General features: G+C 36.6%; 1 protein-coding gene across 4 annotated transcripts in view; it reads left to right on the forward strand.

Moving 5' to 3' along the window:
* The window catches only part of MYO5A (myosin VA), a 220600-nt gene extending 199693 nt beyond the window's left edge, over positions 1-20907 (forward strand). For all 4 annotated transcript variants that reach the window (XM_020980968.2, XM_020980986.2, XM_078151253.1 and 1 more), the window contains 7 exons: positions 547-701; positions 7654-7743; positions 9842-9992; positions 15628-15910; positions 17693-17867; positions 19825-19905; positions 20234-20907. In XM_020980968.2, coding sequence (XP_020836627.1) covers positions 547-701; positions 7654-7743; positions 9842-9992; positions 15628-15910; positions 17693-17867; positions 19825-19905; positions 20234-20386 — 1088 coding nt within the window. In that variant the 3' untranslated portion in view covers positions 20387-20907. The remainder of the gene's footprint in view (positions 1-546; positions 702-7653; positions 7744-9841; positions 9993-15627; positions 15911-17692; positions 17868-19824; positions 19906-20233) is intronic.
* Positions 20908-24761: the final 3854 nt, after the last annotated feature.

Genomic DNA, 24761 nt, shown 5'->3' on the forward strand with positions numbered 1-24761 from the left:
ATGTTATAAGAGAGAAAACTCCACAATGACAGGAAAACAATGGAGTAAACAAGATGTTAACAGAAGAAATGTTTTCACAGAAGTAAAAGGTGGGTGGGGAATAGGAGAGTCTCAAAGGACATTCAGCATGGGGCTATGAAGAATATGAGATCCTTAGAAGAAGAATGAAGGGTCATACATAGAGCCATGAGCTTGTGAAGTGAAAGAATTAAGACTATGTTTCAATGTCATACCCTAACCCCAACTCTGTATTAACTTTTCATTTGGCCTTCCTTTTAAGTTCTAGTATTTCAGCAAAGTGGTCACCATCAACAGGAGACATGTATTACAGACTGACATGATTCATGGCATTGTACTAATTACTTCAATAACAGCACTATTTTGGAAGTTGCAACTTCATACCTTACAAGATCCTTTCTACTGATATCTTTTGCCCTAAAAAATACTTGTGTTTATGTGATGACTAACCATGTAGGCCATACCACAAAGCCTTCCTTGTGTGGTTTTGAGCATTAGTTGAAATTTTTTTAATTGTTTTTCTTCTAGACTTGAAACCACGTGGGGTAGCTGTCAATTTGATCCCCGGGTTACCAGCCTACATTTTATTTATGTGTGTCCGACATGCTGACTACCTGAACGATGATCAGAAAGTGAGGTCATTGCTGACATCAACAATTAACAGCATTAAAAAAGTACTGAAGGTCAGTCAGATTTATGAAAACTACTTTAGAATGAGTGGTAGAGATGATAAAATCTACATTGCTGTTCTTTTCTGTTTTTTAAATGAATCCTCCTTCAGTGTGAGAAATGAGTCACCCATTAGTGAAACTTTTTTAGTCATAACTGGTAGATAATAATTTTTACTATGGCAAAGATTTCTTCCTTGAAGTTTATCCATCTGTTTATTTTAAAAACAAGGTATGAATTGAACAGTAAGATTGGTTGGATACTTCATGTTTTTAGCTTTACAATAATATGCTTAAGGGGTATAATAGAAAAATAACTGGTCTGGGAGTTAGGAGACCTGGATTTGAATCTGGGCTTTGGTGTTAGCTCTGTGACCAGGGGCAAACAGCTTAATCTCTGTGCCTCAGTTTCCTCATCTTAATATGAGGGATAGTAATCATTACACTACATTTCTCATAGGCTTCTTATATTATAAGGAGAGCACTTGGAACACCTTAAAGCATTATATAAATGAGAGTTATCTGTGCTTCTAGATCCTATATGGAATGCAAATGAAAGTTATTTAATGTAATAAATCTATAGAGAATAACATGCTCAATTAAAATAAGAGACTTTAAGTGACTAATAAGGAATTTCTGGATGATTATTTTTCTTTCCTTTTATCCTCTTTCACCAAAATTTCCCCTAGGATATGAAATACCTACTTAGGAGAAACACTTTATAGTACATATAAACAATATGGGAAGAGACGTTGAAGCATCAAAATCACCTGTTTTAGAATTTCCAGTTACAATGATGATATAAAAGGTTGTAGAGGAATCCTGCATATAGGTCAGCAAAGGGCAGTGCATTAAATGATGATCAACAAATCCAAACATGTCTTTGTCGGAGGGAGAATCAATGAGTGCCTTCACTTAGTGCAGTACTTCACAAAAACAAACATCTGGAAGCCTGCAGGCATTATTGGCAGCAGCATAGGTAAATAGACCCAAAGCTTGCCAGCACTTTGGCTGGGTATCCTTCAGGGTCCTGATTCCTGCATTGCTCTGATGGGGAATCTGCTTGGGGATTGGAAACTGGCAGCATTCTGGCAAGGAAGCTGCAGGGGGAGCAAAAGCCTGCAACATTCTGATGTAAGATGCTTTGAGGGGCTTGAATGCCACATGCTCTGACTATGGACACCCTACAGGGCCCTGAAGACTCTAGTGTTCTCACCCCATATAATTTGGGGTTGGGAGGGGCTGAAAACCTGATAGTGCTGTGATTACACACATACCAGAGGAGCTGGAGCTGGAGGTAGGAGCCCAAACAGGGCCCAACTACGCCATCCAGGAGTGTTGCAGGGGGTAGAGCCTGTCCATGGCATAAATTCCCATAACCAGGAACTGAATATGGAGGTATGAATAAACAAGAAGAAACCCAACAGTGAAGACATACCGTGGACCAGGAGATGCCCAAGAGATAAACTCGTAAGAAGACAGTCTTCCCACAATGAGTACAATCAGAGGAAAGGGGGAAAATACTGAACCACAAGGACAATAAGAATGACTGGAAGAAATTAAGCAAGAGGTTAAAAATAAAATTATATGTAAATAAAAGTTTTTGAGGAAAGGGTTGTAAGGGGGATAAGTAGCTTAGAACAGAACGTTGAAACTCTTACTCAAATTGCTGATTTTCTTAAAATTAGAGTGGAACAAACAAAAGTTAATGACTCTAGGAGACAGTAATATGTATTAGAAGCAAATCAAGAGATTTAAAAAAAATAGAAGATATTGTTAGGTTTCTAATGTCAAAAACAATGGATCTGGAAAACATGTCAAGAAAGGACCAATTGAGAATCATCAGACTCCCTGAAAACTGTGACCAAGCAAAAAAAGAAACCCTTAAGATACTATATGTCAAGAAATCATAAGTGAAAATTGCCATGATATATTAGGGGCAGCTTAGGTGGCACCATGGATAGAACACCAGGCCTGGAGTCAGGAGGACCTTAGTTCAAATCCAGCCTCGGAAACTTATTAGCTGTGTGACCCCAGGGAAGTCACTTATCCCTGTTGGCCTCAGTAAAATGAGGTGGAGATGGGAATGGCAAATCACTCCAACATGTTTGCCAAGAAAACCACAAATGGGGTCATGAAGAGTCGCACATGACTGAACAACAACAACTAATCTATTAGAAACAAAGGGCAAAATGAAAATAGGAAAAATTCACTGGTCATTTCCTAAAAACAAAAGCCCATAAATGAAAAATGCCCAAGAATGTCATGGTCAAAATCCAAAGCTTCCAGGTTAAAGAAAAATACAAATAGCCAGAAGAAATTTTAAAGTACAAAGAACTATGGTCAGAAGAAAATCTGAGCTTGATATTCCAAAGAGCAGAAAATAAAAGCTTACAATCAAGAATATAAGGCTGAGTTTAGTACTAGAGGGGAAGAATGGACCTCTAATGGAAAATGTCTTCCAAGCATGCCTGGTAAGACCAGAGCTAAGTAGATACTTTAAAAAGCAAAGACAGGAGGGGCAGCTAGGTGGTGCAATGGATAGAGCACTGGCCCTGGAGTCAGGAGGACCCGAGTTCAAATATGGTGTCAGACAAAACACTTGACACTTAGTAGCTCTGTGACCCTGGGCAAGTCACTTAATCCCAGCTGCCTAAAAGCTTAAAAAAAGCAAAGACAGGAGTCAGTAGAAATATAGGGAAGAAGCTTAAGTTTGATGACAGGCTTATGTTTTAAGAAGTGAAGAGATAGTGTCCCTTCAGAATCCTGATACCTTCAAAGAGGACATTAAACAAGGCAAATAAGGAGATTGTGGATTTTTTTTATAATCCTGAGAGAGGAAAGAAAAGGGAGGGATAAAGGAATATGCTAGGAAAGAAATGAGGAAGAAAGAAGAGTAACTTACTATTTCTCATAATTCGAGTACAGTATAAAAAGAGGATTGAGCCCACATGCATTCACACACAGAGATTTTGGTATAGAATTACATTAAGGTCATTAGGAAAATGGGTATGGACAGAGAAAAGGGTTGGGGGAGAAAAGAATTTGAAAGAAATGGTCATAAGCAAAATGAACTTCCTCTTTAAAGGATGGATTGTGAAGGGGGTATTAAAAGGAAAGAAAGAAAACATAAGCAATGAAAGAGGTAAAGAGAAGGGCAATTGAGTGGAAGATGATCATTTTAGTTATAGTTAGTGTTAATCAAATTCTGTTTCTTTCACTACTTTCTTTGTAAGTATGAGATGGACAAAAAGGGGGAAAACATATGGAAGAATATGATGGAGGGAAATACACAACAATCATATCCCTTGAATGTCAAAGGAATGAACTGGCCCATAAAATGAAAGGAGATAGCGGAATGGAGTAGAAAGCAAGACTCAATAAAGTAAAGTACACTTGAAACATAAAGATTCATACAATATAATATGTGGGTAAATAACAGACTGGAACACAATTATATGTTGAAATCACAGAAGCATGGGTGGCAATTGTGATCTCAGATAAAGGAATAGGGAAAATAATAAAAAGAAAAATGGAAACTTTATTATGCTCAAAGACAGCATAGACAATGTATCACTACCAAAAAATCAGAATTTGGGGACACCTTGTATATACACTTGGTGACATAGCATCTAAGTACTTAAAGGGAATGTTAATCAAATAACATAGAAAAATAGACAAAAAACTATAACTGTGACCCTTTGAAGAAAATTAAACAAGAAAGAAATTAGGGACCTGAATAGAATTTTAGAATGCTGTGTTATACATGCCTCGTGATTATGGAATTAAAAGTTGTTTTTTGGCACCATTACAAAAATTGACCATAAACAAAAAACCTCATAAACAAATGCAGAATGTTAAATACATCCTTAATGACCATAATGCAGTGAAAGTACTAATCAATATCAGGGCCTTTAAAGACAGAAATTAAGCTTAATGGATACTAAATAATTTAATCCTTAAGAATTACTAGGTCATAGAATAAATCAGAATCAATAAATAATTTCATCAAAGAGAAAAATAATGACAAAATGAAACCACATAGCAAAACTTTTGGTGAGTAGTCAAAGTAGCCCCTAGGGAAAAATTTATGTCTCTAAGTACTTTCATCAACAGAGAGAAAGATCAGATCAATTAATTGAGTATGCAAAGAAGGAGGAAGGAACAAAAAGAAAGGCTATAAATCAGAAAACCCCAACTAAACACAAAATAGAAATTCTGAAAAGTCAAAGAAGGTAACAAAGCAATAAAAAATTGATAAATCTAGAAGCTGTTTAAAAATTAATAAGCTATTAGGGAAATTGATATTAGGGAATGAGAAGAAAAACAAATTGGCAGTACCAAAAAAGAAAAAGAATTCCTATCTAATGAAGAGGAAATAGAGGAATTCATTGGAAGCCATTTTGCCAATTATATGCCAACAAAATTGATAAGTGGAATGAATGATTTACAAAAAATATAACATACTTGGATTAATAGAAGAAATGTAGAATCTAAATTAATCTCAGAAAAACATTGAAAATCCATTAATCAACTCTCAAAGGAATTAACCTCAAGACTAGATGGATTTACAAGTGAATTCTATCAAACATTCAAAGGACAATTAGGTCCAATAATTGACAAATTGTAAAATAGGAAAATAAGGCATCCTACTATGTATCTTCTATAGGCCAAATATAGTCTTGATACCTAAACCGGAGAGAGTCAAATCAGAGAAAGAAAACTATAGGCCAATATTCCTAGTGAATATTGACACAAAAATATCGAAGAAAATATTTTCAAAAAAGCTACAGCAAAATGTTTAAAAGATTATACATGATAATCAGGGTGGATATATCATATTAGTTACAAAAACAATAACAATCACATGATTATAACCATAGGTACAGAAAAAGCTTTTGACAAACTGTAACACCCATATTTCTTTATTTTTTTTAAATTTTTCAAGGATTAGGGATGAATGAACCTTTCCTTAATATAGTCAATAGTGTCTAAGATCCAGAGTTCAACATTATGTGTAATGAAGAAGTCCTTTTCCATAAGATCAGGAGTAAAACAAGGATGTTTATTATTCTCACTATTATTTGATCTAACTACTTAGCAATAGCAAGAAACAGAGATGAAGGGAATAAGTATGGGCAAAGAACAAATGAAAGGATCACCCTTTGTAGATGACACGATGATCTACTTAGAGAATCCTAGAGATTCAACTAAAAAAGTTAGTTGAAACAATAACAAGATAAGTATCAGTGTATAAAATAAAAACACATAACTTAACAGACTTCATATATATTACCATCAAAACTCAATAGGAAGAGATGGAAAGAGAAATTCCATTCCTATTAACTACAGAATATTTAAAATATTTAGAAGTCCACAAACCAAGACTCACAGAGGAATTAAATGAATACAATGACAAAATGGTCTTTGCAGAAGTATAGCCCTAATGGTTAGATTGTGCCAATATAATAGAAATGACAGTAGACTAAGGGTCCTTAACTTGAAATCCATAAACTTGTTTTTTCAAATAGTTTTGATAACTATTTCAAAATAATTGGTTTTCTTTGTAATCCTATGCATTTTATTTTATGAATTTAAAAACATTCCAAGAGTGGTGTTCGAAGGCTTCACCAGACTGCCAAAAAGGGTTAAAAACCCCTGACCTAGACAAATTTACTTAGTACTATACCAAACTACAAAAAGGTTACCCCATAGAACTTGGAAAAATAATAAAAAATTCATCTAAGGGGGGGGAAGGTCAAGAATCTTAAGGGAAATAAACAAATTAGAGGAATATGGAAAACTAATTGTCAGAGCTATGGATAAGTGAAGGGTTCACGACTAAACAAGATAGAGAGGTCCACAGGAGGTAAGATTGACAATTTTGATTACATAAAATTTTTAAAATTTCTTCAAGGAAAATCAACAAAGCTATGATTATAGGAGAAGCAGGTGAATGGAGGAAAGTCTAAAGTCTTTGCAGCAAGTTTTTCTTATTTCTAAAATATATAGGAAGAAAGTCTTCAACATGCTCCAAAAAGAGGAATGTGATACTTCCATTACATATCATCAAGCCTTTCTAGAAGTAGGCTCTTCCAAGTGGGGATTGCTACTTTTACACATTCATTCACTCATTCTTTCATTCATTCTGCCTTCTTTTTCTTTATTCTATCAGGTCCTGTAGGGAAAGTGTTAATGGGGTACTTGGTTCCCCAAAGCTTGAAGTTTCATTTGTATTTAGAGACAAATCAGATTCAGGTTAACTTGGCCATTTAGGCATAGGAGCTGGGACAGAATATGGGGACTTTTAGTGGAAACATAGAATGGGACCCATGAGAGATGTAGGGGTATCGAAACAGACTAGAGACTAAGGATACTACCAAAATGAAATGAATTCTGAGATTGTAGAGAGCAGCACTGTTGTAAGGGAAGGGACAAGTGACAGTTCTAGATTTCCCTCCTTTCCTATCTATCATCTTCCCTTCCATCTTGTCAGTGGTAGGTCCCTAGGGAGGGAACTTTTAGTTGTGGAAAGGGTCTGGCTACCTGGTTATTGTATATGTAAGGGATGTAAGTAAGGGATTGCCTTTTTTTTATTTTAACAATTTTTTTCCTGATTAAAAAAAAAGCTAAATTTCAGCCACTTGAGTGTTAAGGGGAGCTTGCCTAATGAGGGGAAAAAATGGAGACCAAGATAAATAACAATCTCCCTATGAAACTTGCAAAGAAATCTGTTATTGGAAGCTATTGATATAGCTACTGATATAGCAATATAGATGTTGATATATTGATATAGCAAAAGACCAACATATATTTCCACCTGCAAAAGGAATACTATATATACTATGTAAGTCACCTGTATAGTGACTTACAGAAAGTAAGTTCTAGGATCTCTTTCAGTTCTTTCAAATTGCCACTTTCCCAAGGAAAAACCAGACTTAGAATTATTTTTTTTTCTCTATTTCAGAAAAGAGGTGACGATTTTGAAACTGTTTCCTTCTGGCTATCAAATACATGCCGATTTTTGCACTGTTTGAAGCAATACAGTGGAGAAGAGGTGAGAATACCTTTCCCTGATGTTTATTAAAAAAAAAGTGTTTTACCTGTTCACTTTTAGAAGGCCAGAATCAACATGGTTTGGAGCATCAGAGAATATTGTTCAATATTCATTGTACATGTACAGCAAGCCCTTGTATAACTTCTTCACTCCCATAGTTTATATTCAGAGGCAGCATAGGAGCAGCTAGGTGGTGCAGTGGATAGAGTACTGTCCCTGGAGTCAGGAAGACCTGAGTTCAAATCTGGCCTCAGACACATAACACTTACTAGCTATGTGACCCTGGGCAAGTCATTTAACCCCACTGCCTAGCGAAAACAAAACAAAAAAACAAACAAGCAGAGACAGCATAGGAGATGAAATGAACTTCCCATCACACAGCTGAAATCTGAACAAAGACAATGGAACAATCTTTAGGATGACCAAAGATAAGAACACCATTTTGGCTATTGATTTGATGCAGTATTTGTATTGGACCTATTTGTGGTTAGGTGTGTTCACACTTTTTTGGTTTTTCTCAAGAGAATTCAATTCAACAAATATTAATGCCTACTATTTCCAAGATACTGGAAACACAAAAATTGTCTCAGCCTTCAGGGAAGTGTAAGGCAGACTTTCTAAAGCTTGGAACTTGCCCCCTTATAAGGGCAAGTGGATTCAGAATATTGTATGTATGTACTAGAATCTGTAGGAGAGCCCAAATCAGAGAATACTCAAATTCAGCCGTTGTTTCTTAGGAGCCTATGGTGGTATCACCTTGTACTAGTCAGTTAGCAAAGATTCAAAGTTTAGATGTGATAGTCCTTTTTTTGGGGTGGGAGGAGCATGGCTAAAATCTGGTAGACTCATCCTGCTCTTGACAAAGCTCATAGGCTTCTGGAGAAGTTTGGTCCAAAGTCTACAAAAGCAAATGTGACAGATGAACAAGGGCTCTGTGATTTTAAATACAATGTATTCCTGGAGAATTGCCACAAAGGGAATTATGGTAAAGCAAAATCCAGACTGCAAATATGTTGTTTCTTCATCTATTTGGACATCTCATTGAAATCGTTGAGTGAATAGTTAAAGGTGAGAAGAAATGAAATATAAATCACCAATGGAATGAAGTGAACAGAGAAGCAAAATATGAAGTAGAAAAAAGTGGGCCCTGCCCAGGGTTTGCTTAAGCCAGTTTTTCAGTGTGAGCATCTACACCTCGGAAATTTGCAAATGTGACACATTTTTATTATTTGTGACAAAAGTTTATTATTATTAAGTGATGAAGAAAATGTTAATATTGCAGATTAAGCCTAAAAACATTTCTTGCATACATTTTCCCCTGGAGAGCCTATTGTTAAACATTTACCAGCACGCTTCTGCCTCTCTGTGTCTAGAATCCCATTTAAACAAATACTGTTGAAACACCTATTTTTGTTAAGGAGGCTTTTTCTGTGTCACAGCCACATGCATATCAATTTGCCCACTATGGACGTAATTATGTCTGATAAAAGAAAAAACCTTAATAACGGATCATGATCAATCTCATCTCAGTTTGTCTGACAATGGTAGTGTCCTCTTGGTCCTGTTACTTTTACTTTGTAGAGATTAGTGCTCAGGGCCTTTGATATTCTAGTGTAGAGTAGTGAAGCTGACATTTTAATTAAAAAGCCCAAGTGTATGCTAAGTCTGGGGATTTTCCACACATCCCTACACTACTCCTCAATTTTTAATTTTTAATTATGTATTTATTTTGCTAAATGGGAAAAGGTGACAAAGAACCCTGGCTGACAGGCCAACAAATTTAGATTTAAGCCAGTAGGCAGTAAGAAGCAGCAAAGGAACATGCTGAAGACAGTTTTTGAGAGAGATGATTCTAACCACCACAAGCAAGAGAGATTGAAGCAGGAATGGTCCCAGTGCAGGGAGACTAGCTAAAATGCAGTTGTAGTCATCCGGGTGTGCATGGGAAGGCCTTGGACCATGGTGGCAGCCACAGAAATGGAAGAGGGAAGAATGAATTCTTTTCAGCAGGGAAAGGGGAGTTGGAGAATTACGCTAAAATTAGGAAGAGAAAAGTTGCATTATGTTTCTTGAAAGTCAATCTTGCCTTAAAATTTAGGGATTTATGAAGCACAATACACCTCGCCAGAATGAACACTGCCTCACCAACTTTGACCTGGCTGAGTACCGGCAGGTGCTGAGTGACTTGGCAATTCAGATCTACCAGCAGCTTGTTCGAGTATTAGAGAACATCCTTCAGCCAATGATTGGTAAGACTAAAAGGGCAATGAAACATTATTATGACTAAGAATATCATTAGCATGATACTGTTTTGTGAGGATGCTGTGTTGAAAGCAGGCTTCATCTGTTGTAGCACTCAACACTAAATAAGTAGTGCAGAATGACCCCACCCCACCCCCCACCCCAGATATATTTATGTAACAGTAGATCACCTCCTAAGACAATAGCCTCTTCCTGTCATTAAAATAAAATGTGTCAGCTCTTGGCAACCTGAGTATTCACCCAAAGACTCTGCAAAAGATGATGTCTCTAGAAATTTAGTTATTAGACTATACATGGATTAGGTAAGGATTTTCGTAATTGAATTTCACTCCAGTTGTTATCACCAGCAAGCATTTCTGGCCATGAATTCAATCAGAAAATTATTGGTTTACTAAATCATTGGTGTCAAACTTAAATAGAAATGGATCCTTGCAACTGTACATGGACTTAGAAAACTGCAAATTAACATTATCTATGTTACATTATATTAAATACAGAGTAGATTGAGAGAGGGAGCTTTAGCAGCTAGGGGAGTCAGGAAAAGTTTCCTATGTAGTGTAGTGCTTGAGTTGCATCTTGAAGGAAGAGTGAGATTTTTATTGGAGAGGCAGCACATTCCAGGCACATGGCACAGGCAAAATTACTGAGATGAGTGATGGACTGCTGTCTGTGAGGGCCAGAGAGCAGGCCAGTGTAATTAGGTTTCAGATTGTAGGAGGGAGAAGAACATAGCATGTGGCTGGAAAAAGAGGTTGAAAGCAGGTTATGAAGAGTTTTTAAAGCTAAACAGAGGGGGCAGCTAGGTGTTGCACAGAATAGAGCTCTGGGCCTGAAGTTAGGCAGATTCTTCTTCCCGAGTTCAAATCTAGCTCCAGACACTTACTAGTTATGTGACCCTAGGCAGGTCAGTTAACCCTTTTACAACTTAAAAAAAAAAAGCTCAACAGAGGAGTTTAAATTCGATCCTAGAGATAATAAGGAAATATTAGGTAGCCGCTGAAATTGGAATAGGGTAGTGGAATGGTCAAATCGTGCTGGACTTGGAATCAGGAAGTTCCAGGTTCAAATCCTGCCTATTATTTAGTAGCAGTTTGACTCTGGTCAAGTCACTTGATTTCGCTGAGTTTTAGTTTCCTTACTTAAAAGATAAAGGAGTTGGACTTGTTGGCCTCTTTAGAGGCCCTTTCTACTCTAAATCTAGGATCTTATAATCTTCTGCATTTATAGAAAGTCCCATAGGCAGCACTGTAGAGGTTGGACTAAAATGAGGCTGGCAGGCCTGCCAGCATCATGAGTAGGCTGTTAACAGTAGTGTAGGCACCAGCAGCAGGTGGCAGTGTGAGAAGAGAGAAGGGGGCCTATGCGAGAGATGTGATGAGTGCAGAGATGATAGGATGTGTCAACAGTTTGTATGTGGATGGTGAGAGAGAGTGAGGAGACGGGGATGACAGCTGTGTCCAGCCTTGATGACCTTCCACAAGTTTAGAACACCAGGAGACAACACTCCTTTACTTTGCCCTCGTGATGGCTAAGAGCTACAGGATTTAAAATAATATCCTTGAAACAGGATTTATTAGGCTGAGATCTGATATTAGAGCAACATATCTTCCTCACTTGCCTGAGCCACTGGCAGCACCACTTTAAACACAGGAGACCCTTTGAAATGCTTGAGGGTCTGTTCGACTTATAACAGTTTTATAAGGAGCCTGAGCAGTGTGAGTATGATGGCTGAGCAATCTTCTTGCTGTTGCTGCCTGCAAGGATTCCCATCTGCAGAGCAAGACAGGGTGTTTGTGTATGTGTATGCATGTATATCCACATACTACACATGCCTCTGTGTGTGTGAATATGTGATTCTTGACATTCCCACCTGACTGTGTGTGTTCCTGTTCAATGTATTCATTTATCTCTACATGTGTATCTTGATATCCTTTTACATGTGGACGGACATGTATGTGCCTTTGGATAGGTGAAGGTGTGTGGTAAGTACCTGAGGGAAAGTGGAAACCAAGTAGAAGCATCAGGCAGTAAAAACTGTGAACTACCAAAAATAATGTACAACTCTACTCTAATGTGAAGTCGGAAAGACTCATCTTCCTGAATTCAAATCTGGTCTCAGACGCTTAGTAGCTGTGTGGCCCTGGGCAAGTTACTTAACCCTATTTGCTGCAGTTCCTCATCTGTAAAATGAGCTGGAGAAGGAAATGGCAAACCACTTCAGGATATTTGGCAAGAAAACCCCACACAGGGTCATCAAGAGTCAGATATGACTGAAACAACCAAACAACAACAGAACATAGGCGTGTCCTCGGCGTCCTGTAGATGCTGTTCCTAGTCTCCATGTTGACCTTCCCTGTATTACTTGAGCAAGGTTTCCACACTACTTTCCTCATTTTCTTTCTTCAGTCTTAATTCTGTTTGCCACCCCCATTTTCCAGAATAGCCCAGCGATTAACCTACTGTTGGCATAAAGACTTATGGGGAGCATAAAAGTCCTCCCAAAGGACCTCTCTGAACTTTGAAAAGGCAGAACCTAGACCAAGGTAGAGGCAAGAGAAAGTTTAGCTCAGCCAGCTTTTCTCTTTTCCATTTATACAAAAATGGCTTTATTACCAATCAAAAAGTTTGCTTTTGACCTCAAAACAATTCCCAGTTTTGACTGCAGGTGCAAGCTAAGGAGTTGGAAAGAATCCAATTAGTGGGTAGGTATTAAAGGCAGAAGGGAAAAGATTTTAAATTAGTTATACCCAGCAAACCCTTCATCAAGACTGCTCCCTAGTTCCCTGCTTCTTTTTTTATTTGACCATTTGTCCTTCTCATTCTGACATCGCCATAGCATGTAAAAAGACTCACCACTACAGTATTTTCTTTTATGTGCATTTGTTTTCCTTCATTAGAGTGGTTGGGAATTATAAAACAATGTCCAATTAGAGCCTTTGCAATTTTCTTAAGTGTGGATGAAATTTTTGAAAAGACAAGTCATGCACAAATAATGTAACAAGCATTAAATTTTATTTGCATCATTGACATTTTCCCGAAGTTAAATTAGGCTTTCAGCTGTGTAATAAGGAAAAATTTAAAGAAGGCTGTTGCTTTGAAGTTTCTGTTCACATTTCATGAGTCTCTTTTAATCTTTAAAGTTTTAACTTCCCCTCAAAACCAAAGGCTGCACAGCTTTTCACTGAAATTCTTTAACTCGATCAACATTTATGTTTGAGGGTAGGTAAGAAGTTTATCTTTTGTTTTGAATATAAAAGCAAGTATACAGTGGTAATAACATGTACAGTCTTTTTTTTTTTACTAAGAATTTACCATCTCACCTGCTCAAGATAAATTGGCACCATTATTTGCAAAGTTAAGCTTTCATCAAAGATTCCAGAGAACTTCCTCCCTGAAATATAATCCAGTAGGGCCCCCATTGCCAGAAATTGTTAGATTTAACACAAAAATATTATTAATAATAATGTTCATTTGGCACTTTCTTGCTTAAAAACCACTTTTCTCACAAGAACTCTATGAAATAGTGTAAGCAGTATCAGTGGATAGAGCACTGGGCCTGGAGACCTGAGCTGGAGTTCAAATCCAGCTCAGACACTTACTATTGTGTGACTCTGGGCAAGTCACTTAACCTCTCTTTGCCTTAATCCATTGGAGAAGGAAATGGCAAAGCAGTGCCTTATCTTTGCCGAGAAAATCCCCTATGGGGTGATGAAGAGGTGGACATTACTGAACAACTTAACAACAACAAAGTATCATCATCTCCACTTTTCATATGGCAGCGGTGAGTGTCAGAGACGTTGGGTTAGCAAGTGTCTGAAGTCAGATTTCAGTCTAGACCTCACCTGATTCCAAGTCTAATATTCTTTCCACCTTCCATACTGGCTCTTCATTAATAACTGAAATGGAAGTGTTTATAGAGAGATGGCTAGAAAGTTAAGAAAGTGGTATGGGTAAGGAAAATAGCAGCAAATACTCACTGTAGTAGACAGTCTTCTATCCTTTCAAGGTAGTTTGAAATCATTCCCCCTTAAGACTTCATACTAAGACTAAGAAACACTTTATAGAAATGATACTTTGTCAAGTTGTCACAGGCACTTAAATTTCTGAAAGGCCACATTTAGGCTAGACATCCTAGAAGGGGACCTACAAGTCTGAGATTCTGTGAATAGAGAGTAAATTGTTTTTAATAAACTGTCTTCTTTCATACCCACCAGAAGAGCCATGGGAAATGAGGCTGAAGTTGGCCTAAAGCCTTTATGCTTATGTAATTAAGATAAATTTGTTTGCTTTTATGAAACAGATAAAATTAACTTTTTTAGAATAATAGTACACCAATTATTCACTTAGCTAACCCTTTCCAAAAAAAAGTTTCTTAGACTAAACCATCAAGATTTTCAGACTTCAAGAGAATTTTTGCACTGAAAGAAGTAACAGTAACAAAACTCTTCTCTTTTAAAATTCTGTGCCTCTACTTCTCTTATTTGTGTTTTGAGATTATAATAATTATAATAGCATTCTATAGCACTTAACTGTGCACAAAGTACTATGCCAAGTGATTTGGTCCATATAACATCCCTGGCAGTTACATTGTCTTGAAATTTGGATCTTTTAACTTTGGCAGTAAAATGTCCCAGCAGATTATACTCAACAGCTCCTGTTCTCATAGGCCATTCTTTGAAAACAGGAGTGTAAATTTACCACTTACATTGCATTAAAATATACATTGTACCACGTGGGGAAAATTTTAGGTCAGATTCTATTTGTAATCATTTATGAAGTGCCTACTATGTGCTACTAGAGATGCAAAGATAAAAATGAAAACAGGCCTTGTCTTCAAAACTCCTACTATGAGGAAACAAGCAAAACACAGAAAAAAATATTTCCGAAGTAAAGACAAAGTAGTCAGAAAAGCAGACAAATCATTTTCCACCAAAACGTCAACTTGTATCAACCAGATAATTGCTTTCTAAAAGAATTTAGCATTGATGAATTCCTAAGAGTAATTTGCAGACAGCAGAGTTAACTGAAGGGAAAATGAACAGGACTAAGATTCAGGAGAGGGAAAGATCCACATATTATACAAATGGATAGAAAATTGGAAAAAGAAGCAAAGATTGCAACTTGCAGAGAAAATTCATTAGAAAAATTAGAATAGCAGTAGAATTAGATAATCCTAGAGCTGGAATGTACCTTAGGGGTCATCTTCCTAAGGTGCAGCGGATAGAGTGTTCGACATTTAGTTAGAAAAGATCTTTCCTGACATTTACTAGCTGTGTGACCCTAGGCAACCTCTGTCTGCCTCAGTTTCCTCATTTGTAGAATTAGGATGATAATAATAGCACCCCCCCCAGGGTTGTTGTGAGGATCAAATGAAATAATATTTGTAGAGCACTTCCCAGACTAACGTGCTACATAACTACTAGTTACTACAATGATGATGATTCTTATTGTTACTACTTTATTTAGTGTTCCAATCTAGAAGCCCCAGTGTGTAGAATACTTTTTCCTACATGTAACACTTTACATGTAACATCTTAATTAGATTTTTTTTTTTGCATAGCATAAGCAAGTTTCTTTACGTACCTTTCCAGCTGTTGTGACTCTATTCTTATCCCAAACCAGTTTCTGGCATGCTGGAGCATGAAACCATCCAAGGAGTGTCAGGAGTGAAGCCCACTGGGCTACGGAAGAGGACCTCCAGTATTGCGGACGAAGGCACCTATACATTGGACTCTATCCTTCGGCAACTTAACTCATTCCATTCAGTCATGTGTCAGCATGGAATGGATCCAGAATTGATCAAGCAAGTGGTCAAGCAGATGTTTTACATTGTAGGTGCCATTACTTTGAATAACCTTCTGCTACGAAAGGATATGTGCTCTTGGAGCAAAGGCATGCAGATCAGGTAAGCAAATGCCAAGGCTGTCTCCCCTGAAATCCAACACCCAGAAAACTGGGGGGTACATTCTCTTGGACATTTCACTGACCTACCTTGATCAGTAGATAACTACTAACATATTCAGAACTTCAAACTAATATTTTATAATATTTCAGAAGAAAACCTTAAATTCAGTGCAAAGAGGCCAGAAAGCAAGGAAGGAATGGAGATTAAGACTTTTTACATTCCTAGTCACCTAACCTGTATTTTTTTTTACCCATTCTTTGATTTCACAAAATCTCATTGATTATAAGCATTCAACTGTACTTTGCTAGTCTCCTTGGTAGAAAGATCTGCTCCATTAGGAAATGAGCACACTTTGTGGGAGTAGGAAGTGTTAAAAGACGGGAGCATGGCTTTTTTTTTTAAAATCAGGTACGATATTGAAAGTTCTGTTGCCAAATTTCAACATTATATATTTTCAAGAATAAAAATGTGGGCTAGTCAATGGTGAGAGCACAAAATAACCAAGTGATAGCCCACATATTTTCTTTGCAATGGCAGGTGAAGACAAGGAAGACTCCCAACACCTTAAATGAACCCTCTGTGGCAGAGTATGGGAGGATTTGGGCAAGTCATTCAGGATGGGCAGTCATGATTGGGCTACTGTCTGTATCATTGTAGGGAGTTTCTATACCAGTATGGAGCATCGGAGTATGATATTGAAGACTTCTAGATTTAGACTAATATGGTATTAAATATTTACTGGGAGAAAGTTCATGTTCTTTTACACACGAATACTTACATAATACCCCTCCAAATCACATCACTAATATGTGCAGCACCATCTCAATTCAGATTATTTATCTAACAATTTATTTTTCTATGTGTGTGGTATCATATTAAATGTTATACAGAGAGGCCTCTTCAGTGCCAGAACAAAGGCTTCATCTTCTAGCCTTGACCAAGTGCCTTCTGAGCATACCTTCTATTATGTAAATGATTTAAATCAAAATTATAATGCCAATTATGTGGGTAATCACAAAATTCAAATTACATGTTCATTCTTAATATTAATCCTGAATGTTAACTTCATTGGCTTCCTCCTGATACCCTGAGGGGCTTGGCTAGCTCTGCTTCTTTATGCAGCTTCTGACTCTTTCCTGTTGTGCTTTCATTAGGTGTGGTGTCCTATATCCCACATTCTTCCTGAACACAGCTCCAAGGGCAGGACAGTGAGAGGGAAAGCTCAGGTCCAAGGTGTCTGCTTTGGATACATCAGTGCCCACAAGAGATATTTTACCTCAAAACTCCTTTTACTCCTCCCCACTTCAAACCTTATTCTATGCTGTTATACAATAAAGAAACATGTCTCTGAAACTGCAATGGGAAACTACAAAAAAAGTTCTGGTAGGAGTATGGAAATTATTCACTTTATAGAAATTTAGTTTATAATTAGCTTTTCAGAATGCCTTTATTCCTTAAAGCAAGGAGTCACATGTAGACTTTATGTTTCCATTTGGTTTTTATACTGTTCCATTCCACTTATTTTCTGATGGAATGGCTCAATCTCCATCTTCAATTAAATATATTAAGATCTTCTAATCATTTAATTTTTTATGATCACAATCAAGAGTGCACAAACTATGATGATTTTATTTTCAGATTCAGGTGATTATAAAAGAAAATGGAACAGAAATACTGCCTGTCGTATTCTGTTTGAAAGTTCTGACAAGGTTGCTGAAAGTTTGATCAGCAGCTATTCATGACAGCCGTAAGATATGCCTTCTCAAACTTCTCTCCACACAGGTACAATGTCAGTCAACTGGAAGAATGGCTCCGTGACAAGAATCTGATGAATAGTGGGGCCAAAGAAACTTTAGAGCCCCTAATTCAGGCTGCCCAGCTCTTACAGGTGAAGAAGAAAACGGACGAAGATGCTGAAGCCATTTGTTCCATGTGTAATGCTTTAACTACTGCACAGGTAAAACAGCTTTCTTTTTTTTAGTGAAAATGTTATTAAGCATTTTACAGTATCCTGTGACCCTGAGCAGGTATCATGGGATTGGAAGAAACCTAAAAAGGTCAACCAGTTAATCCTTCTGTCTATAGCAGGAGTTCCTCTGTGTGTGTGTGTGTCTGTCTGTCTGTCTCTCTCTCTCCCTCTCTCTGTCTATGAGATGGACTGTTCTGGCAGTCAGGTGGAACCTATGGATGCCTTCTCAGAATAAAATCTTCAAATGCATAAAATAAAATACATAGACTAGCAAAGGAAACTAATTATATTAAAATGCAGCTATTAAAATATTTTTAAAACAGATATACAGACCTCTGGGGGTCCTTTATCAAATGATAGTAAAAACTTTTATATAGCATTTATAGGTACACAGTGTATACTTAATGATTATGAAGCACTTTCACATGTCGTCTCTCACTTGATTCTCACAAAAACTCTGTGAGGTAGGTAGAGTGCTAGTTATTATTATCCTCAGGATGCTAAGTTCCTGCTTATAATAACCTCTTTTTTTTTTCTTGCCTTGAAGCCTGTGGGAAAATCTTATTGAATTTGTAGAAATGTGTTTATGGCTATCTTCTTAATGAATATATCAGTTCTGTGGTGGCTAGAGGGCTGACTCGAGAAAAGCATCTGCTCGAGTCTTGCACCTGGCCCTGGCTAGCTCTGTGACCATGTACAATCTGTCAGAGACAATGAGAGACAAGCGAGTTTCTAGTTTGCATTGGTAAGTAATTTCCAGAATGGAAACTCCCTGCTTGAATGAAATAGAGGTCTGGATAGCATCCCCCCCCACCTAAAAAAATTATGTTAATCAAGGCATTATTTATTTATTTATTTTGCTTCCTAAGGCTATAAGATTTCACTTGTCACTTACAACTTTCACTTGGACCAGCTTGGTTAGATTATTATGTTTTTCAAATTCTAACTCCTTTTGGCTTGGTGTCATCCAGGCAGCTAGTTATTACAGTGGATAGAGCACTGGGCCAAGAGTCAGGAAAAGCTGAGTTCAAACCCAGCCTCAGACACTGAATAGCTGTGTGACCTCGGGCAGTTTATGTAACCTCTTTTTGCCTCAGTTTTTTTCAGCTGAAAATGGGGATAATAATAGCACCAACCTCACAGAGTTGTTGTAAGGGTCAACGGAGGTAATATTTGTAAAGTGCTTAGCACAGCGCATGGCACATAGTAGGTGCTTCATAAATGCTTGTTCCCTTTTCCTTGTCATGCTCAAACAGACATCAAGCCCACAAACCTATAATATGCCATTTGTCCTTTACTTCCAAACAGCACCTTTTAAACATAAATTTGTCCATTCATCATCTTCATAATTTCAATAGGTAGATAGATGGATGGCACTTTACATTTTCAAAGTGCTTTCACAGAAAAGATTATTGAAAAAAATGAAATGAAAATGTTGGGTAGATAGTAGCCCATTTTACAGATGAGGACACTAATTTGCCAAAGATCGCTCTATGGCAAAAGTAGGAATTCAAAGCTAGGTCTTCTAAGTCCAGTGTTCTTTGTACTAAACCACGCTGCCTCATACAGATCAAATCATTCTGTGAAATTTTTTCTATAATTTCCATAGGAAAAACCACAAGCCTCTTTTCTAGTGAAGACAATTTAATATAATTTTAAACTTCCCATACCTATCATTTTCTTTTCTTTATTTTTGGTCTCTCTAATTAATTATTAGAAGTATGTAATTTCTATTAATTCCTCTGTAACACATTGCAATTATTCACATTCATCATCTACCATGACTATTTTATTTTAAATCTGTGACTGAAGAAGAGACACATCAATAGGAAGAAACATTTGTTGGTCTATGTGTATTTTTTATTGGACCAAATACTGTGTTTTAGCTAGAGTATAGATACATTATTATTTGTTTAATAATAAGCTGAAAATATTTTTCTTCTAGATTGTAAAAGTTTTGAATTTATATACTCCAGTTAATGAATTTGAAGAAAGAGTCTCCGTGTCATTTATACGTACTATACAGGTAAGGTGCTGGGTTTCATTTCCTCCATTGTTTGGTTGGCTTACTGATTTATTCTTTTAAATGGTTTTTGAATGAATATTTAACATTTTAATTGAAAAGAATTTCATTTCCCTCTATTCTCTTTGTTTTGATTTTCATTGAATTTTGCATATCACCATTTGTTGCTGATTTTTTAAAAATTTGCAGATATCTAGAGAAATGAACTGATTTTTAAAACTTGAAGACAATAAGATAAAAATTGGTACTTTTGCAAGTCATTTTGTTAATCTTTTAATCAAATAAGCCTTTGTAGCTCCATGACCTGTTTCTTATCTTTTCATTTTTCTAGATGCGTTTACGAGACAGGAAGGACTCTCCTCAGCTGCTCATGGATGCAAAACATATCTTCCCTGTTACTTTCCCTTTTAACCCATCCTCCCTTGCACTAGAAACCATTCAGATCCCAACCAGCCTGGGGCTGGGCTTCATTGCAAGAGTCTGAACCAGAATACGTTCACAGGCAGATGCTGCTGACAATAGTTTCTTGCTTGAAATAAGAACCTATTATTTCCAGTGAGCTATTGAAAACACATTTTTTTAAAAAGAAAAAATCCTGCATATTTCCCAAACTACAGGTGGATAACTGGAAATCTCTTTAGAATACCTGGACTTCCCTGGATAGAAAAGCATGTTCTAATACGACCCATCGCTTTCAGAGAGACATTTCCATATCTGACCTTTTAGGCATCCAGAGCTGGAATACAGGTGGAGGGTGAAAAAGAAACAAAGAGTTGCCAGCTGCCGGAATCCATTTTCAATCCTCAGCACCTCATTTAAATAGCATAAACTAACATGTATTCCTAGGTGAGTTGTTGATAGGGAGCAAAGAGGACCACCTTCAGGCTACATGGAAGACTTGAAAGAAAAAGAAACCATAGTTAAAGACGTAGTAATTTAGGCATCAGTTATGTTTATAACTTGTCAAACTGGAATGGAGAAATAAACTGGCGATCTATAAAGTAATTTTTCAGATAACTTCCTTATTTGTGATCATGTCACTAGAATATGAAGTGTGAGGTGTCAAGAGATTTCTTTGCTTTACTGTATAGCACAGGTATTCATTGGTTTGTACCGTAGTTTACCAGGCATTTTAAACTGTTGCTGCTTATGGTGTTCTTTTAAATGTAAACAGTATTCTTCTTAGGCACTACAGTAATAATGTTCTCTTTTATCAACTTTGTTTACAATCCAATACAGTCCATTATTGTAACTGGATCATATGCAACTGTCAACAAACATCAGCTCACAAAAATATGGTAACCAAGCACAAGTAGCACACTGGAAGTAACGGAATAATTTTTGTTTAATTTAAGGAGTCTTCTTAAAATATTTGATGTGTAGAGGGTAGGATTAACAAAATGATTTATTTATTCAGAATTTTGTGTGTGTGTGTATGTGTGTACATATATATATATATATAATATATTGTACACACACACACGTGTACTTATGTGTATAAATATATATAATGTTTTTGCTGGATTGATACCGCTTAAGTCTTCTGTAAAGTGTCTGGTTTTAGGTGTTGAATGAGATAGTTACAGTGCATGTTTTTAACATTAGATTGAGTTTCTTTGGTTCATTTCTCCAACATGTAATCTCAGTCAGATATATAGAAAAGAAAGTTGGAATGTAATCATGATCTAGATTTGCATGATTGTCTTGAGACAGTTTACAAATAAGAAAATGGACAATAAATATTTAATTACTCTCAACCCTTTGCAACTACAGCATCTGCTCTTAGGTATCCCTGGATACTTGAGGAGGCATCATGCTTGGAAATTGGATGTTATTAAGTTTTGCAAAGAATTTTATTCACAAGTACCAAAATCTATAAGGAAAAGTTTAATGCTGTAATTCTAATTGGGATCCTCTCCAGGATTTTTTTTTCTCAGATCACTTAGTAAAATTAAATTCTCATTTTGAGATGTACAAAACCAAATCTTTAGGATTTCACTACAAGCTTTAGTCTCAAGTAATGTTTTGTGATCAGATGTCATTACTATTAGATTCTCTTGTAAGATTACCTATATTGTTGAAGTATAATGTGAAATATTATGATTAGAAAATGAACATTTTCAATTTAATGACAAAGTTTATCATGAAAAGAAAAATATTGTATTGTAGTTATGTAATCTTCCAGGCCTTAGCCTCCTTATCTATAAACTGAGGGGGTTGGTCTAGAGCAAGGGCCTTGATATTTGTCTGTATGATGAGAAACCCACAAGTGTATCAGCCATGTGAAGTCCTTATAGTTAAAATTACTAGTTGACCCCATCGTTCTGGCATGATACATGGCTGCCATCAGTTATAAAAGGGTAGAAACAGACAGGTAATTCAGCCCTACCCACTCTTTTTATAAATTAAAAAATAATGTGGGACTGAAAATCTCAGCTGGGTTCCCGGAATGGGCTCAGGTAGGCCACTAGTTGGATGTCTCGTCTCTAGATGATGTTTAAGGTCTCGTCTAGATTTAAAAAAAATTCTCTGACGTTTTTATAATGGAAGTTTGAAATTTAACTTATGAAGTCAGTTTGCCATCTGCTGGACAAACCAGTCTGCATCAATTTTTAAATGAGTTTTGAAATTGAGGCTACAGTCTTCATCAGGAATTAGAACAGAGAGACTGTAAAGAAGCTGACTTGATGTCAACAAGAATTTAGATAAACACTTGCTTGAAGACATGCTATGGTGTAGAGAGAATCTTCTTAAAGACAATCCCCAAAGCCATTTACATAAAGACATATGTAAGTCCCAAGACCATATGATTCCATGACCCAAGGCTTCAGGGTGGCTAGCAATACATCTATACAACTATCAATACCCTTTGAAGAGACACATTTTTCCCCCAGCACTTAATCTGACTGTGTCTTGGCTAACTTAATTTGGGTACTTTATAGAAATATATCACTTGTCTTCAATTTGGGTGGTTGTAAGTGAAAAACAAATTTAAAACACTACTTCAGTTAGATTATCATTATGACTCCTTGATTGTTAATTTTATCTTTGAAAACTATATGACATATCTTCAAGCAAATCTTCTCCCGTGTATTATCACTTAATTAAATCCTTTGATACTGTTCCTCTCTTATTTTCACTCCACTATGAAGCCTGTTAGTTCAACAGTAACTATAAGAGAAGACCTTTTGAACTAAAAAAAATTCACTATCTCCCCCGTCTCAAGTATGATGTGTGTTATAAAGCTGGAAAATTATAGAAAAAGTACATGCAGCTCTGCTTTAAGCTAATCTTTCCTATCAGTCTGAGAGGTGATGCTACCCATTACCCAGCACACAGTGGGAAATATGGGGCTATGATGGGAAAGCTTACTAATTTTCCCAACTCTTCTTAGATAAAGTCTTACAGTTATTTATTATTTTTTTTAAAATTCTAAAAACACTAAAATACCCACATTCAAAGTTAAAGGTACAGACCTAAGTGTAAATGGTTCACAAATGATTTGCCATTTGCTGATTCATTATTTTACTTCATTATGGTGAGTATTTGAGAGTTGGCTATAGGTCAGATCATTTTACAGCAAACTCTGGGGAATGGGGCATAAAAATGCTTTGTTGTCCTGGAATTTTGTTGTAATCATTATAGCTAGATATCTCATTCCCAGTGCCCAGGACCACCAGCTTCTCATTGCCACAGGGATCAACAAAAAGGAATTTTCTTATAAATTAATGTAACTTTCCTCTCCCAGGCTCTCAGACCTCTAGCCCAAAGAAATTGAGAGAAGTCCTTCTCAGATGTCCCAGTGATGACATGTTCACTTTTCCTCTCATTGCCTGCCTATCGGCTGATGATGCTTAGGGTGGCTTAAACTGTCATGGAGGAAAGCAGGAGACAAATTCAGACTTATTAAAGAGTGATTCCTCTAAAAATACCCCTGGTGAGAGAAATAGAAAAATAAGATACGTATTTGTAAAATGCTTTATAGTTTTCAAAAAATTTTTTCACATGAAATTTAGTCCTCACCATGATGCTGTCAATGAGCTGAAGAAAGGCAGTGGAGTGATTTACTACTTAAGGTCACACACAGTTGAGTACAGAATCAGGATTAAGAACCCGGGTCTTTAGATTCCTAGTCCAGTTTGTTTTACACTAAACCATAAGTAAGCAGTGGGGGAAGAGGAAAATTAGGAAATCTATTCACTGGGGATTTTGAATAGGTTTCTATTATGATCTCTCAATTCAGTAAGCATTTATTAAGTGCCCACTATGAGCTAGGAACTATGCTAAGTGCTGGGGATAAAAGGCAAAAATGATGGCATCCCTGTTCTCAAGGAGCTTACATTTTACCCAATTATAAAATATTTACTCAGATGCAGATAAGTAAACACAAGGTAATTGGTAGGGGAATGGGGACCAATAATAACTGCGGATGGGGAGAAAATCAAGAAAGGCCTTCTGTAGGAGACAGCATTTGAGCTAGGCCTTTGAAGACTGCTAGAATTTCAAGACAGGTGAGGAGAGAGCATTTTAGGCAATGGGGTGGCGATAGGGAAGGAAACTCCCTGTACCAAGGCTAATTGTGTCACACAATCAGCTATTAGATATTTTTTCCCTATTATGGTAATGAAAACTGGAAGAAAGAAAGCATGTGTTAAATGCTTTATGTGAATGATATATGAATGATTTGTTAGAATGAGCTCAAAGTTCTTCTTGGCTAGTTGTATTTTTGTTAGAGTAGCTGCTATTATAGGGATAGATATTGTAATAGAATTTGATTTGTGTGATAATTTAATGCTCCATGTAAACACTCAACTTCATCTTGTACAAAACAATCATGTATGAAGCAGTAATTACCTGCA

The sequence above is a fragment of the Phascolarctos cinereus genome, unplaced genomic scaffold (assembly GCF_003287225.1).
Source record: "Phascolarctos cinereus isolate Bilbo 61053 unplaced genomic scaffold, phaCin_HiC Scaffold_3;HRSCAF=262, whole genome shotgun sequence".
Classification (NCBI taxonomy): Eukaryota; Metazoa; Chordata; class Mammalia; order Diprotodontia; family Phascolarctidae; genus Phascolarctos; species Phascolarctos cinereus.